The following is a 14,604-nucleotide window of genomic DNA, read 5'->3' as shown; positions in this document are numbered from 1 at the left end:
TTGACCTCTGACCTCATACGTACAGTGCTTGTGTGTGTGTGTTTTTGTGCACACAGGTGTCCGTCCATGACCCTCCACTTCAATATGCTGCGACTCTGAGCCCTTTTTTTACATGTGTTTGTCAGTGTGTGTTGCTATAAGCAGCCACAGGAGACAAATAATGCCGTACATTTCCACCCCCCACTACAGCCTGCTCTGGTGGAGAGAGACAGGGAAATGGGGGAGGGGAAAACAGAGGTGGGGGACAAGCCAAGGTGAGTTAAATTTCATCCTGTAAAGATAAAACGGTAAAGAGAGTTGATGGTTTCCTTGGAGGTAGAAGCACGCCAGTGAGCACACAAACTCAAGAAAACAGAAAGATGAAGGCGACACAACAAAGGAAATGGATGTAAAACGGACACACACAGCGAGCTTGTTGGCTCTTCCTGTAGCCACCCTTTGTTCCACATGTGCTCATCACATACATGAACAACTAATGTCCGTACACAGACGTGTTCAGGAAGAGCTGAAGGTTATGCTTCTGCAGTGTGAGGATGGAGGAAAAGTGGGGGGAAAAAACTCCTGGAGCTGGTCTTCATAGTTTACATTTTGTCTTCCTCTTTAAACAGAGAGAGTGTGTGTATGTCTGTCTGTGTGTGTTTGCACCTCATAGTTCTCATGCACACTGTATTAGGGGGCAGCTGGGTTGGCCTGTGCTCTACACATGAGCCTGATTATGACTCAGTATTGCATTACTGACATTCCTCCATAGCGCTCCCTCTTTTCTCTTTCTCTATTCCTCTCTGCCCTCCTCCCCTCTTTTTCCTTTATGTCTGCTCTCTCGCTCTTTGCCTCTCTACCTCTCTCAAGGCCGGGCAGATTTGCTGAGCAACCACCTCCCCCCCTCCGTCTCCCCCTCACTCCCTACCCCTCCCTTGACCCCTCTTGCAAAGCCCAAACACCCGGCACGTGATCCATACAGCTTCAGATCAAATCACCTTTTTTTTTTTTTTTTTAAAGGCTTGCCTTCCCCGCGAACCTCCAAGCTGTCGGTGTGCGTTACACATGTTGCTCTAGTCCTAACACTCTTGCCTAGTATTTCACATACAGCTGAGGAGGAGGAAGAGGAAGAGGAGGAGGATAAGAGGGAGCCAGCGAGCGAGGGAGGGGGGTAGAAATTGAAACCGTCAGGCAGCTCAAAGAAAATGTCAGTGGATGCATAAGAATAAGGGATGTGTGAATGCTCGGTGATTGGCTTAGTAGTTTGAGCTTGTTCTCTCTATTCATGTGCATGTGTGTGAGGAGTTGTGGGCGTGCTTTAGGGGGAACGACTGTTACTTTTGGTGTGGCGCCATCAGCACAAGGAGCTGACAGTGATTCCTCTTTCTTTTTTTTAAAGGTTTTTTTTGGAGACCGAGGTAGAAGATGAGGGGATTGAAACAGGACCCTGAAGATAAGGGTGCAGAGTACGTGACAGGTAGCAGCTCACCGTTTAAAAACCCCACACTGGGTTAATCCAGTGTGAGGAGGGAGGGAGGGAGGGAGGGAGGGAGGGAGGGAGGAGAGCTTCGGCTGCTCATACCACTCCTCGCAGCTCAGCCTTTATGCTGCCCAGCACGAGAAGAAGGGGCAGGCTGTCTCCCGTTCGCTCCGTCTCTCTTTCACCCTCGTCCTTCCTCTGTCACTGCCTCCCCCCTCTTACCTCTCTTGCATTCTCCTTGCCAATCCCTCCCTCCCTCCCTCTCTCTTTCTCTCTCTCTCTTCCTGACTTCCTTTCCTCCCTCTCCTCCTCCCGTTGCCCTCCTTCCCTCCCTCTCTCTCCCTGTCCCTGTGTGTCACTGGAGAGCGTCTCAGTGTGAAAATGCCATCCTGCTCTCCAGACTGTTGCCTCTTGCAGGCTGTGGAGGTAAGACACTTCATGTGTTTCTTTCTCTGGATGTCGTGAGCTTTGTGTGTGTGTGTGTGTGCGTGTGCGTGTGCGTGCATTTGTGTGTGCTTGTCAGTTTGCAGTGATGAGGACTTCTGCGTTTTTCCCCGTCGACTCAATGCTTCTAAAAGTTTTCTCAAACAAAACTCATGCGTCATAAATTTTTACTTTTTTTCGGGGGCATGTGGGAAGAGAGGAGGCAGTCTTCTGGCTGTGCAGAGGTAAAGACCCGCTGTGACGTTGTTTCTGGTTGCACTGGGTGTCTTTCTTCATGTCGGTGTGCTGGTGCTTCTGATGTTTTGTGTCTTTTCTAGGCCACCGTTGCTGTCTTCTTTTTTTCTTTCTTCCTTTTTTTTTTTGGCGTTTTGTGTATTTCCACTTTGCGGTGCCATTGTCCGACTTAATTTTCCGTGCCCCCACCTCCATCCCCTCGCCCATCACCAGCTTTGTGTCTTGTTTCATGTAATTTTCAACAGTTGTTCCCCGGTGGTTTTCCTTGAAGTGCAGGGCAGCAGAATCCCTGCTGTGGACAGAAGATGTTAGTACGTGGGTGTGTGAGGACACACAGACAAACCTACACACAAACACACCGTTTCTTTCAGATGTTTGGAAGATAATCTGAGTCGTCTCCGTGCTTTGCAGACACTTTCCGATGTTCATTTGCTCACATTTGTGTGTTTGTGCGTTTCACTGCATGCGAGAGCGAGTTGTCGGTGCTGAGTGTGTGTGAATCTGCTCATACAGTGGTGTGAAGCAGCTGGTCTGTGGTTATCTGTGCAGCAACAGACTCGAAGAAGGGAAAATTACACCCGGTTTAAATGTCGCTTTGGGCACTTGGCTGAAATGGTTCAAAATGGCGCAACAATGGGAGGTACTCCAGCTTTGAACTCTACCCGCTTGCTGCTCCCAGCGGTGACATTTTTAATGACAAAATGCAACACGTACAAATGCACCCACTGCGTTATTTCAACATCCAAGTGCGAACATGTGGTTTTTGGACTTTTCTGAATGTGGATCTTCTTGCGTGCGGCAGAAAGCGTCTCGTTGTGGGTTCACATGCGTTATTTGAGGATGTGCGTTTTAGTAAGTTTGGTTGAGGTGTGGACAAAAGGGCTGAACTGAAAGCGCAGGGGCCGACCGACCTTTCCTGGACGTCATCATTCGTTCTTTTTTTAAGCGCTTCTCATGTCCGACTGACAGAATAATGTGAACAGGACTTTTCTAAGAGTGGACTTGGCAAAGCACCTGGTTATGGAGGTAAATGTAGCCTCTGATCTGTTGCATTCTCTGTTTTCTCTGCAATTTAGAATTCCTGAAAGCGGCTTAGGACGCACCTTGCCTCAGACTTTTTCCTGCCTGTGAAAACATGACCTTCACTACTCCTGCGTACATATTCCCATCGTCATTTCTGTGTGTGCTTTCAGATAGTGAAGGTGTGGAGCGAGGATGGGGCCGGTAAAGTGGTGGAGATTCCTGCCGACATGACGGCCAGAGACGTGTGCCAGCTGCTGGTCTACAAGAGCCACTGTCTGGACGACAACGCCTGGACGCTGGTGGAGCACCACCCCATCCTCGGCCTCGGTAAGAATGCGCCATGCAGATTTAATGCGCCGTTGTGTCTATATTTTGCATTTATATTGTTACTTTGCTTTGCCTTTGCAAGGATGAACATCAAACGTACTTCTGGGCACCTCTGCTTGTACACTACATGTATTAGGCGATATAGAAGAACTTTCAATTCAATCAACCAGAATTAAAACTGTTACAATATCAGTTATATTTTCCCAAAAAAAGAGCAGTCACTTTTCGTTTTTTTTTTCTGTAAAAATGCATACGAAACTTGATTTTATGGCACACACTGCAGTACATAACATGAAAATACGTCATGAAGATTCAGAAAGTTTTGCCAAAGTGAATAGCAAAAGGGTTTATCTTTCTGTACATCCCTGAAAATTTCTGTGGTTTGTATCAGTCTTGTGTTGATGCGTGTGTCTGTACTCCTTTTGTGTGTCCCTGTATGGGTGGAGATACTCTTGTGTGTGCCCTCAGTGTGTATGTTCACTTGAGCATGGCACAAGTGCTTGTATGCCTATACGGCCCGAGAGGGGGGTGTGGTGCTTGTAGGATTAAGCATTTTCCATGTTCGACTCACATGCCCGTTCCCTCCCAAATAATTTGCTCAGGGGATAAAAAGGGGAAAAAAAAAAGAAAAACATGAGACTCGTGCTTCGCGTCTTCACTTTTTGCCGTGACTCCCTTTGAAGCTTTATTTATTTATTTATTTATTTATTTTTCCTCGCTCTGGGTCTGTCTTTGTCCTCTGTGAGGCTTTCCTACTCCCCAAGTCGTATTTTTAGAGTCAAAGGATCGCTTTGTGCTTTTCCTGCTTGATCTGTGTTTCTGGAAAAAAAAAAAAAAAGTGCACTGGAGAGATGGAATGTGAGGTGAGGAGAGGGAGGGAGGGAAAAAGAGAGGGAGAGATGAAGGTAGAGAGAAAGAGAAAGAAAGGGGGGAAGGGCGGAGAGAGAGAGAGAGGCCTGGACTAAAGCGTCATACCAGAGCCGCGAGGAACCAATCGCGGGTCTCCGTCGGACGAGCCCCTAGCCCTGCTAGCCAATCAATCCTTCCTTAACCTTCCACAGGAAATTCCCCTGCTTGTAGCCAGCGCTCACACACACACTGACACACAAACAGTGTCCAGACATTTCCACCCCTAAACTGCAGCCAGAATACTTTTTCTTTTTAGCAAAACCATTGGCTACAGTTTCACCAAAATCTATGTGCAACTGAGTGTGTGTGTGTGCATTTACAAATGTGTGTGTTTGGCCTCAATAAAACTTCATCTGGAGTGGAGTGTGTGTGTCCACGCAGAACTGGAACATCCTGCCACTATCAGTTTCTAATCTGCCTCACTGTGAGATCATATGCCCACAACTCCAAGACACCTACACACACACACATGCACACACATGCACACACATGCACACACATGCACACACATGCACACACATGCACACACATGCACGCACATGCACACACACAGAAAGTAATTGGGCCTCTGCAGTGCCCAATGAGCAGGTTAGGCCTATGTGAGCTCTTAATGTGTGGTTGTGTGTTTGTCTGTGGCTTGTACTTTGCTTATGGCTTCGCTGCTCTCAGCAATCAGCCTAAATACATGACATCATCTTCCTGCAATGCCCCTCTCTCCAGCACCACCTCCTCCTCCTCCTCCCCTCCTTTCTCCATCTCATACCACTTCTCCTCTCCACCTTCACCTCCTCCCTCCCTGCTTCTCAGTGCATCTTCTTTTCACAGCCCCTCCTCATTTAACCTCTTGCTCGTCTCTTAGTAACAGGCGATTTTTCTTGCTGTGTCATTGTATGTGTGCAGTCGGTGACGTCGTGGCAAATGTGGCTGTAAACTCCCGTCGGGGATCGTTTTAACACACAAAAGCGACACAGATGATCAGAATGTGATTAGACTTAATTTCAGTATCCACAGAACATGCACTGATTTCTCTGATTCGTGCAGGAGTCACATTTCCCCCAGTGTTTCACCAGAATTGAATTGATTCTTAAAATTTGACTTTACATCCCTGCATGTCAAAAGTTGTTGCTTCCTGCTAGAGGACACAGTTTAAACAGCAAACAAGGTCCTTTGGTGACAATGACGTTTGAAAATATGCCGTCAGTGTTAAACATAGGAGGAGGAAATGCATGCAAAGGAGCTGCTTGTTCTGCTGCCAACCAGCATCCAGAATCCCTTAAATTAATCCATGAATGAACAATGGAACTATAGTTAGACTGTAAATTGTAGTTTTGATTTTTTTTCCCCCTAAAAATCTGACAACTTTTTTTTTTTTTTTACTAGTGAATAAGCCCTAAAGTTGTGCGCTGATTTAAATCTGGGTTTGCCTCAGGTGACGTCCCTGAGCACCATCCAAAGACACCACAGCTGAGGGGTCTAACACTGTCTGTCTCTGTGTCCTCGTACAGAGAGATGTCTGGAGGACCACGAGCTGGTGGTTCAGGTTCAAGCCTCCATGAGCAGCGACAGTAAATTCCTCTTCAGGAAGAACTATGCCAAATATGAATTCTTCAGGAACCCCCTGGTGAGTCTCTCGCATCCCTAAAATGACCTTTCTCTGACTGCTTCGCTTTAGCACGCAGCCCCACGCACTCACAGCAGGAGTTCAGGCGGTTTTTCATCCTTGATATTTTTGGATTGGGGCCTGCTGATGGTAGAAAACAGTCAATACTTTTACATTTGATGGTTTTATTAGAAAAAAATTGCAGATTTTTGTGTTTTCTAGGTGGGACATCAAATACTCAGGAGCTTTGAAAATACATTTTCCAATAATTTCATTTTCAAAATATTGTTTGATAGTCACAAGACAGAAAGACTACATCTTTTGCACTGTGTGGCTGTGTTTAATAATCAGTATCAATGCGAACATGCTAATATTTAGCACAAAGAATGTTTCATCTTAAATACTAACATTCAATAATTTGCACTCAACACAAAATTAAAAACTTGTGATGGGAATTGTGGAGGAGCAGCTGCTTCAGACCTCCAGAAAATATCATGTTACTCACAGCTGGAGCCCTTGGACAGCTCGGGTCAGCGTGAAACTGTCCTGCTTCAGTCATCAGTCCAGATAATTTACAGCTGCACTGTGAAATATCTGGTTCTTTTCCTACATTTTGGCAAAAATCACAAGGCTTAAAACTTCGTCCCATAAGCAGTGGGTGAGAGCTAAAGCCTAAATCTGTTTGCTTTTGCTCTTAGTTAAGGCCGAATTCAGCAGCTGTGACGCCAACAAAGCATTTAAAATTCCCTACTGCTTGTTCTGATCCGCGCCTCTGAGTGGCTTCTTATCCAACTGTGTCCAAAGTTCATGGGTATTGTAGTATTTAGACCTGCTCTCCGTGCCAAAACTATGATCAAGATATGATTTCTATGTAAGATAGCTGAAGTAATTTAAACTGTTGGCCAAAACTTGAACCTACAGAAACATTGCACCATATTTATTTATCCATTTGTGTAAACAGTATTGTCCAATGAGAGAAATGTGAGCGGAAACACGGCGTGACCACACGCTTTTATATAAAATTCTCATTGAGTAACCAGAGAGAACAGCTGAGGCCGATGAGAATGTAAATAGTTTTGCAAGTGTTTGTCTATTAACATACCACAAAGGAAAACCGATCTGCTAGGGGCACCAGGACAATGGTTAAAAAACAAACAAACAAACAGCAGAATTGCAGCTCTCGTCACGCTAGCTTCATTGTAAACCCGATCATCAAACTAAACGAGCAGCAGCTGTGAGTCTTTGGCTACACTTAGCAGAAGGCTAAACTATTAGCGGCATCCATCATCGCCATTAATGCTCAGTGACGTCCAACAATGACTGCCTCCCCCTAAAATTTTACAGTGAACTGTCCAATAGAGATATTCCAGTCTGGACCAAAGTGGTGTAAAGTATTTAATGTGCAACTTTCAAACTTCTCCATATAGTCAAGCTCTGTACAATAGGTGTCAGATATACAAGCATTCTGTTGTATTTGTTTTGCCTTTTAATGCTCATCGACTGACTGCATGATATTTCACAGAAGCCTGGAGTTGTCCCCTCACACAATGCTTTCTTTGTGCCGTCACTCTGGATACTTGTGTTTTGTGTGACACTGTGTCTATTTCCGTCTTCCTCCTGGCGATGTCAGAGCGAAGGCTCATCACACTTTTGCTCTCAATCTATGTTTGCCACAATCTTAAAGATGCAAAGCGTTTTGAGGACACGGGCCTACCTCTGACAGCCAGCGAGTTAGCATTCACCGGCTTGCGTGGCACTTTTTGGTGATGTGGACTCAGCGTGGGGCTCTGCTGGCCGGGTATACGGTGACATTATTGCCGTGGTGATTTAGGTGTGTGTCAGAGCCAGCAGGTGACCTCAGCTCTGTGGTAATGAGCACAGTAAAACACCAGAGTGCTGGCCGCGGCCTGTCAATCACGCTAAGAGTAGCGCTGCTGGCTAAAGGGGATTACATCAGCGGGTGAGATCATACTGCATCTACTCCTCGGCTGGAGTGCCCTCTCTCTCTCTCTCCCCACCACTTTGTCTCTGAGTCCCTGTGCTCATCTCACACACACAAGCACTCACACACACACACACGCAGAAAGAGATGTTTTCTGCAGAGAGAAACACTACCCCACTCTGAGCTGTGAGCTTGCATCTGCACTAAGTGGTTTCTAGTGCTTCTCCTTCTTTGTCCCTTTCTCTCTCAATCATTGTCGGTCTCTGTGTGTTTTTCCATCCAGAACTTTTTTCCAGAGCAGATGGTGGCTTGGTGTCAGGAGTCTGATGGCTCGATCCCTCAGTCACAGCTCTTACAGGTGAGATGGTGACTCAGTGAAGGGACACATCCAAAAATGCTTTGACACATAAAGTGTTACCGCAGCCTTAATCAAATCCTGCACCTAAATCCTCGCTGTGGACCAGCTATGGCACTATGGGTGTGCTTTTTTTTCCATTCATTTGGTCATCTAAAAATATACACACACATACGCAGCCTCATTATTTCACTCATAGCCACACATACTCATTTTTATTTCACAATATGAAGTGTTTCCAGCATGTTAGAAGCAGAAACACAGGCATTTGTGTTGTATTCAGCTTCCAGGCAGCAGTATTCCTAATAGACGCTGCTATGTGTTTTCTTTCCAGAACTTTCTGAACTCGAGCAGCTGTCCAGAGATCCAGGGCTATTTGTCTGTGAAGGAGCCTGGACGCAAGTCCTGGAAGAAGCTCTACATGTTCCTGCGGCGCTCGGGTCTCTATTATTCTACTAAAGGAACATCCAAGGTGATAAATTAGCCCTGATTGCTTTTCAGTTGATGCATTTCATTGAGCTTTTCTGTTGAATTTCAGTGTTTTTAAAGTTCAGTTGCAGCGTCCCAGTTTTTCTTCTATGGATGTTTATGTGAGTTTAAATGAAAGGACTTTTTTGAACTCATGTTTTTAGATGGGAATTCATATGCAGTCTGCAATTTTATGTGCAGTAGTTTACAGCAGTGTGTAGTATTTTGCCTCACTTCTGCTGACTTCCCCAACTCTCCACGCTGAACAGGAGCCCAGACACCTGCAGCTGCTGTCAGATCTGGAGGATAGTAACATCTTCACCATCATCACGGGCAGAAAACTTCACAACGCCCCCACAGACTACCAGTTCTGTATCAAGGTAACTCACAGGAAAACACTGCATCCTGAGCAACCCCAGTGGTGGAGACTGAGATTATTTTACCTTTACCAGTAAAAAACAGATATTTGTTCTAGTAAATTCTATAAAATGATTAAAACTTTCATAATAAGGAGTCAAACTACGGAACATAGTCGTCCTATCTGAAGTGTGTGTGGCTGGCTGTTATCCAAACTTTATTCAAACCACTTGATGAAAAGCACCTGCTTCTTCTCTACACACATTTTATCTGATGTGTGTGTGTGTGTGTGTGTGTCAGAGAACACAAGGGTTAAAACTGCCCAGTGGGGGTTTAAACACACACTCAGCACTGTGTCCCACTCCAGGAGTTATCTGTGGTGGGTCACCTGCTGATCTGGGATAAGCCCAGCGGGATAAGCTGGGATGGTACGGGGAATCTAGCCCGCCTAACCTCCTCACCTTTTACACACACACACACACACACACACACACACACACACACACACACACACACACACACGCATGTTTGTACTTCTATCTTAGTGAGGACATCCATAGGCGTAATGCATTTCCTAGAGCCTTACCCTAACCTTAACCATCACAACTGATTACCTAAACTTAATCCTGACCCTAACCCTAACCAAACCTCAATTCATACCTGTTCTCTAAAAACAAGTCTTCACCCTAAAACATGGCTGTTTCAAAGTGAGGACCGGCCAAAATGTCCTCACTTTGTAAAAATGTCCTCACTTTGACAGTTAAATGCAGAAAATGGTCCTCACAATGTAGCAAGTACAAGAACACACACACACACACACACACACACACACACACACACACACACACACGGTAGACTACTGGCGTGTCAGATGCTGTCAGCGGGGGTGACAGTGCAGGATTTGGTAAGGGATTTTATTTGGTGGCTGGGGGTGGCTGAGTTGTTGCTATGGAGACATGAATGAATTCATTAAGGAGCGATGTGTCTAACGTCCTTGTTGCTGGTGGAAGGAAAAGGAGAAAGTCTGTGCTGCAATGTTAGAATAGTCGCGGGCCAGAGCTGAAAGTCTAGTCGTAATGTTAATGTTTCCGAATGTTTTGCCCACGATACAATTCTTAACATGTATTTTTGTGTCGTTTAATTACAAGCAAATGTTCTATTTGCTTGCAAATGAGATCATATCAGATGTACTTTGACTTTTGTTGTTCCCCGGTAGAGGAAAATAAAATTATCACAGCAGCACAAGGGAAAGCTAGAAGAAATTTAAAAACATTCCCATAAATGCCCAGGCATAATTAAGGAAAATAAATCATGATAAATAGAAATAATAGAAACAGTAAGAGAAGTGTGTTTGTAAATACATGTTATATCTCTAAAAATTTGTCTGAATTTTTTGAATTTTATTTGAGGTGAAACCTATAGATCAGTTAAAAAGTAGTGGCTATCAGAGATCATACAAAATCACTGATGAGACAAAACTTTTCCGTCATTTTGAAACCTGTGTTACAAAACAGCCGTCACACTCTGACTTGGCAGTGTCAGTCTTGCAGTGCCACGTGTTTGAAGGTCCATGCTCATGTCCACGATGTGCAGCTCATTATTTTAACATCCTGCTGTGTCTTGACAGCCCAGTAAAGTGAGGAGTGACTGTAAGGAACTGAAGATGCTGTGTGCCGAGGACGAACAGAGCAGGACCTGCTGGATGACCGCTTTCAGACTGTTCAAAGTGAGCCCTTTAACTTTATGTGATGTAGTTAGATCCATGACTGTATTCGTTTCACAGAGGGCTGATCTGATGCATGCTGCTGTTTGGAATCCAACCTAACAGTTGTCTGCTTGTCTCCACAGTATGGGATTGTTCTGTATCAGAGCTACAACGTCCCCCAGCAGAGGAAGTCGAACCTCTCGCCTTTCTCTGCGCCTGTGGTGAGGATCTGCTCTCTGACATCACCTTATTACTGCCCCACTCTAATGCCCCCATTCAGCCAAGACCAATCCGGATTGATCCATTAATTAGCTGATGGTAAATTGGAAACCGGTTCACTTTGTGGCTGCCGTGTGCGTCACACAAAGGAAAAATGCAGCGTTGGCGGGATCATTTTTCCATTTGAATCAGAAGGATTAGTCCCATGCTGAAATGAATTTTCTGTTCAAATGATCGTTGTTGCTGTAGACCTTTGTTCATCAGGTGAGCTGATGTGAAAAGCTTTTTGTCCAGAAACAGATCAGGGTGCTCTTTTAGACCAACAGTGGTGTGTATCAAAAGAACAACCAACACATAGCATCGTACCCTAGAGTTATTTTTAAGAGAAAGTGTTATCCTCAGTGCTCAGACACACCTACACTGTATAAAAGATTACACACACACTGAACACACAGTGCTGTGTTACAGCAGGTCTAATCCCCTCACACCATGAGGTGTTGGAAAAGGTGTCATAAGCTCCTTTGGAAAGATTTTGAATTCAATTAAGTCACAATTCTCTGCATTATATACAAAGTTTGTGCTTGAAGCACTTTTTACACTTATTACAGACTTCTGTAGCGAGTTTTCCTGTATGTGAACCTCTCTGTAAAACATTAGCATTTATGCTCACACTGAAGTAATAGAGATTTTATTTACAATTAAATTCAAGTTGCTTTCAATATTAAGTAATCAAATATTTTATATTTATTAGTAAATAAAAGGCCAGGACATACAGAAAAATAGTTCAACTCAGTTTCTGGAGTCTTAAGTTGTCCGACCAGGCAGATATTTAGTTTACTATAAAATAATAGTGGAGAAGCTGAAACCAGAGATGAGCAGTTCATCTTCTGCTCATTTTAGATTTCTGTACATTTTAGAAAATTTGAATACAAAAGATACAGTATGTGTTAGAGAAAATTGGATTTTTAAAAACAGGAAAAAAGCACAATAAATGATCAACATTTAGCAAGTGTCTGAATATCTGGACATTTACTCTGTAGCAGCAGTTCCACATGAGGAAAAAGTGTGTCTAATTTGGGCATCCGTCGTTAGAAAGCAACAAGATTTAAAACACCGGACTTCGGGCAAAGTTTTTTAATTTGACATGAGTTGTTGGCGTTGGAAGCATTAAGGAGGAAAAAATGTGAGAGCTGCTGAACAAAATGAAGCAAGTAATTCTTCGGTTGAACTTATATTTTTAGTTACGAACGGCGATACATTACAAGCAAACCTGAATGATTTGAGCACTAGTGCCAGAAAGCTAGGAGAGGATTGTGCTTTTCCTCAGAGGAGCGTTTTGTTTTTTTTTTGACTAAAGTGGGTCTGTGTGCAGACAGGATTTGTCATGCTCCAGTGAGTGTGTCTGGCTCGTTTGACCTCTGACCCTTGTCTCCCCCCCCCCCCTCACCTCCCATCTACCCTGCTCCTTGTGTACCCCCTCCCCCCGTCCCCCGTCGCCCTCCTCACAGCGGAGTGTATCTGAGAACTCGCTGGTTGCCATGGACTTCTCCGGACGGACTGGACGCGTCATCGACAACCCAGTGGAGGCCCAGAGCGCCGCACTGGAGGAGGGACAGACCTGGAGGGTGAGCAGAGGGAAGCCTGAAGTCAGTTCAGCTGTAGGAGTAGATCTTCAATAAGTAGAAGAAAATCTGGATTCATACACAGACATATAGAAGCATCAGTTTAATGCGACTGATGCAAAATACAGTTTGCTAGAGTATTTACACTGCAAAAACTCAAAATCTTACCGAGTCTATTTGTCTTGTTTTTAGTCAAAATGTCTCATCTCACTTGATTTAAGATCAATTCACTTAACAAGTGACATTTCAGCAAGATGGAGGGACTGTTTTAAGACAATACATCTTAAATATGTTAAGTCAAACAATCTTGAAATTATCTTGTTTTGAGTTGAATTTTACAAGAAAATTCAAAATAAGATTAACCCTCGTGTCGCGTTCTGTGGGTCACATCGACCCATTTTAAAGTTTGAAAATGTGGGGGGGGGGGGGGGGGGGGGGAATTTCACAGTGAAACTTCTGATGTCCACCTTTTCAACTTATTTTGGGAAATCTTTGAACATTTTTTGGTGGAAAAAAAGAAATGTTAAAAATGTTAAGAACATTCACACAAAAATCAACCCAAATCCAACGAATGTTGTTGGATTTTGGTTGTTTTTTATGTGAATGTTCTTAAGGAAATAATGGAAGTTTTACTGATATATATATATATGTAATCACTTCAAATATTTTTAGGATTTTTTGGGAAGATTTTTACTCATTTTTTGAAAATCTTTACAATAATTTTCTTGCCAAATTTGGGGGATTTTTTTTTTAAATAAAACTTTGAAGGAATTATTGGAATTTTCTTCCTGAAGGTTTTGCAAATTTTCTGAAATTTGGGGAATTTTTTTGGTGTTGTTTTGGGGATGTTTTTTCAGACAAGGAAACAATATTTATTGTTGCCTGTAAATGAAGACAACAGGAGGGTTAATACATCTCAAATTAGGAAGTTACATGAAAGCAAAAATCTATTTTTAAATTAAAAACTGCTATTTTTTTTTAGCATGTCTGGCTTATTTTAGGACGCTTAAGCTTGACAATCCTGGTAAAACATAGCTTATAATAAGTTTTTCCAGCTAATTTTGAGATCTCAAGATTCTAAATATCATGCATTATTTCAATAAATCTCACCAAGCCATTTTTCACTTTTTCTATTGGCAGATTTTTTTCACTTATTTCAAGGTAAAAGTTCCTTGAAGTAAGTTTTTTTTCTTGTTTTGAGAGGAGCATTTTTTCCAGTGTGGCTTTATCATCCTATTTCCCTTTTTGGTTCTGTTTTTTACTGGACTCTGATTTTATTTAATACTGAATCCTTTTTGTGAACAAACAATCTTGACAAGTTTTTACACCTCTGAATATAACTGATACTTTCATGGGAAGCATGTGCAGACACCTTTTACCAATCTGAACCAGTTTGCTGCTCCCCTCCAGCACACTTTTCCCAGTACATTAAAAGTGTGCAGCAGCTGCACTTATGTGTTGCTGAGCTCAGAGCTCTGATGAGGCTGAAGCGAGAAGCAGCTACTCGTTCAACTCTTCTGTTTGTGGTTGACTGCAGTTGATTACAGTGTTTATTTACTGCACTAAAAAGGATCAAGCTCCAGTTTAATTCCACAGAAAATCACATTCCTTGTATTCTGGTTCAGATTGATGTTTCACCGTGCTACGCTGGGTCATGGAGGCTTCATGAGTCCAAGGGAGGGTCAAGGCTTAAAGCTTTTTCTATATGATGATATGTAATAATAACTATCTTCTTTTATAGAAAAGGAGCCAGCGTATGAATGTCCTGGGCAGTCCCAGCCCCCTGCATCCATCGTCTCTGAGCACAGGTACACTCACTACATTGACATTGTCCCAGCAACAACAGAAAAAAACTTTTAAACAGGTCTCCAGACTAACTTATTCCAATAACAGCACTTATTCTCCTTGCTGAAAATTCTAGAAACACCAGCACAAAGTTG

General features: G+C 43.5%; 1 protein-coding gene across 4 annotated transcripts in view; it reads left to right on the top strand.

Moving 5' to 3' along the window:
* LOC110958714 (growth factor receptor-bound protein 10-like) overlaps window positions 1-14,604 on the top strand; it is a 55,364-nt gene that overhangs the window by 29,754 nt on the left and 11,006 nt on the right. For 2 of the 4 annotated variants that reach the window (XM_022205377.2, XM_051955455.1), the window contains exons 6-14: window positions 3,331-3,487; window positions 5,902-6,017; window positions 8,222-8,296; window positions 8,628-8,765; window positions 9,031-9,141; window positions 10,746-10,844; window positions 10,967-11,044; window positions 12,551-12,667; window positions 14,406-14,472. In XM_022205377.2, the coding sequence (XP_022061069.1) occupies window positions 3,331-3,487; window positions 5,902-6,017; window positions 8,222-8,296; window positions 8,628-8,765; window positions 9,031-9,141; window positions 10,746-10,844; window positions 10,967-11,044; window positions 12,551-12,667; window positions 14,406-14,472 (958 nt within the window). Of the gene's footprint in view, window positions 1-1,559; window positions 1,886-2,278; window positions 3,164-3,330; window positions 3,488-5,901; window positions 6,018-8,221; window positions 8,297-8,627; window positions 8,766-9,030; window positions 9,142-10,745; window positions 10,845-10,966; window positions 11,045-12,550; window positions 12,668-14,405; window positions 14,473-14,604 lie in introns of those variants that run through there. The other 2 variants (XM_022205378.2, XM_051955456.1) reach the window with 2 other exon arrangements.

Source organism: Acanthochromis polyacanthus, chromosome 11, assembly GCF_021347895.1.
Source record: "Acanthochromis polyacanthus isolate Apoly-LR-REF ecotype Palm Island chromosome 11, KAUST_Apoly_ChrSc, whole genome shotgun sequence".
Classification (NCBI taxonomy): domain Eukaryota; kingdom Metazoa; phylum Chordata; class Actinopteri; family Pomacentridae; genus Acanthochromis; species Acanthochromis polyacanthus.
This window is presented reverse-complemented; position numbering and strand designations above follow the sequence as displayed.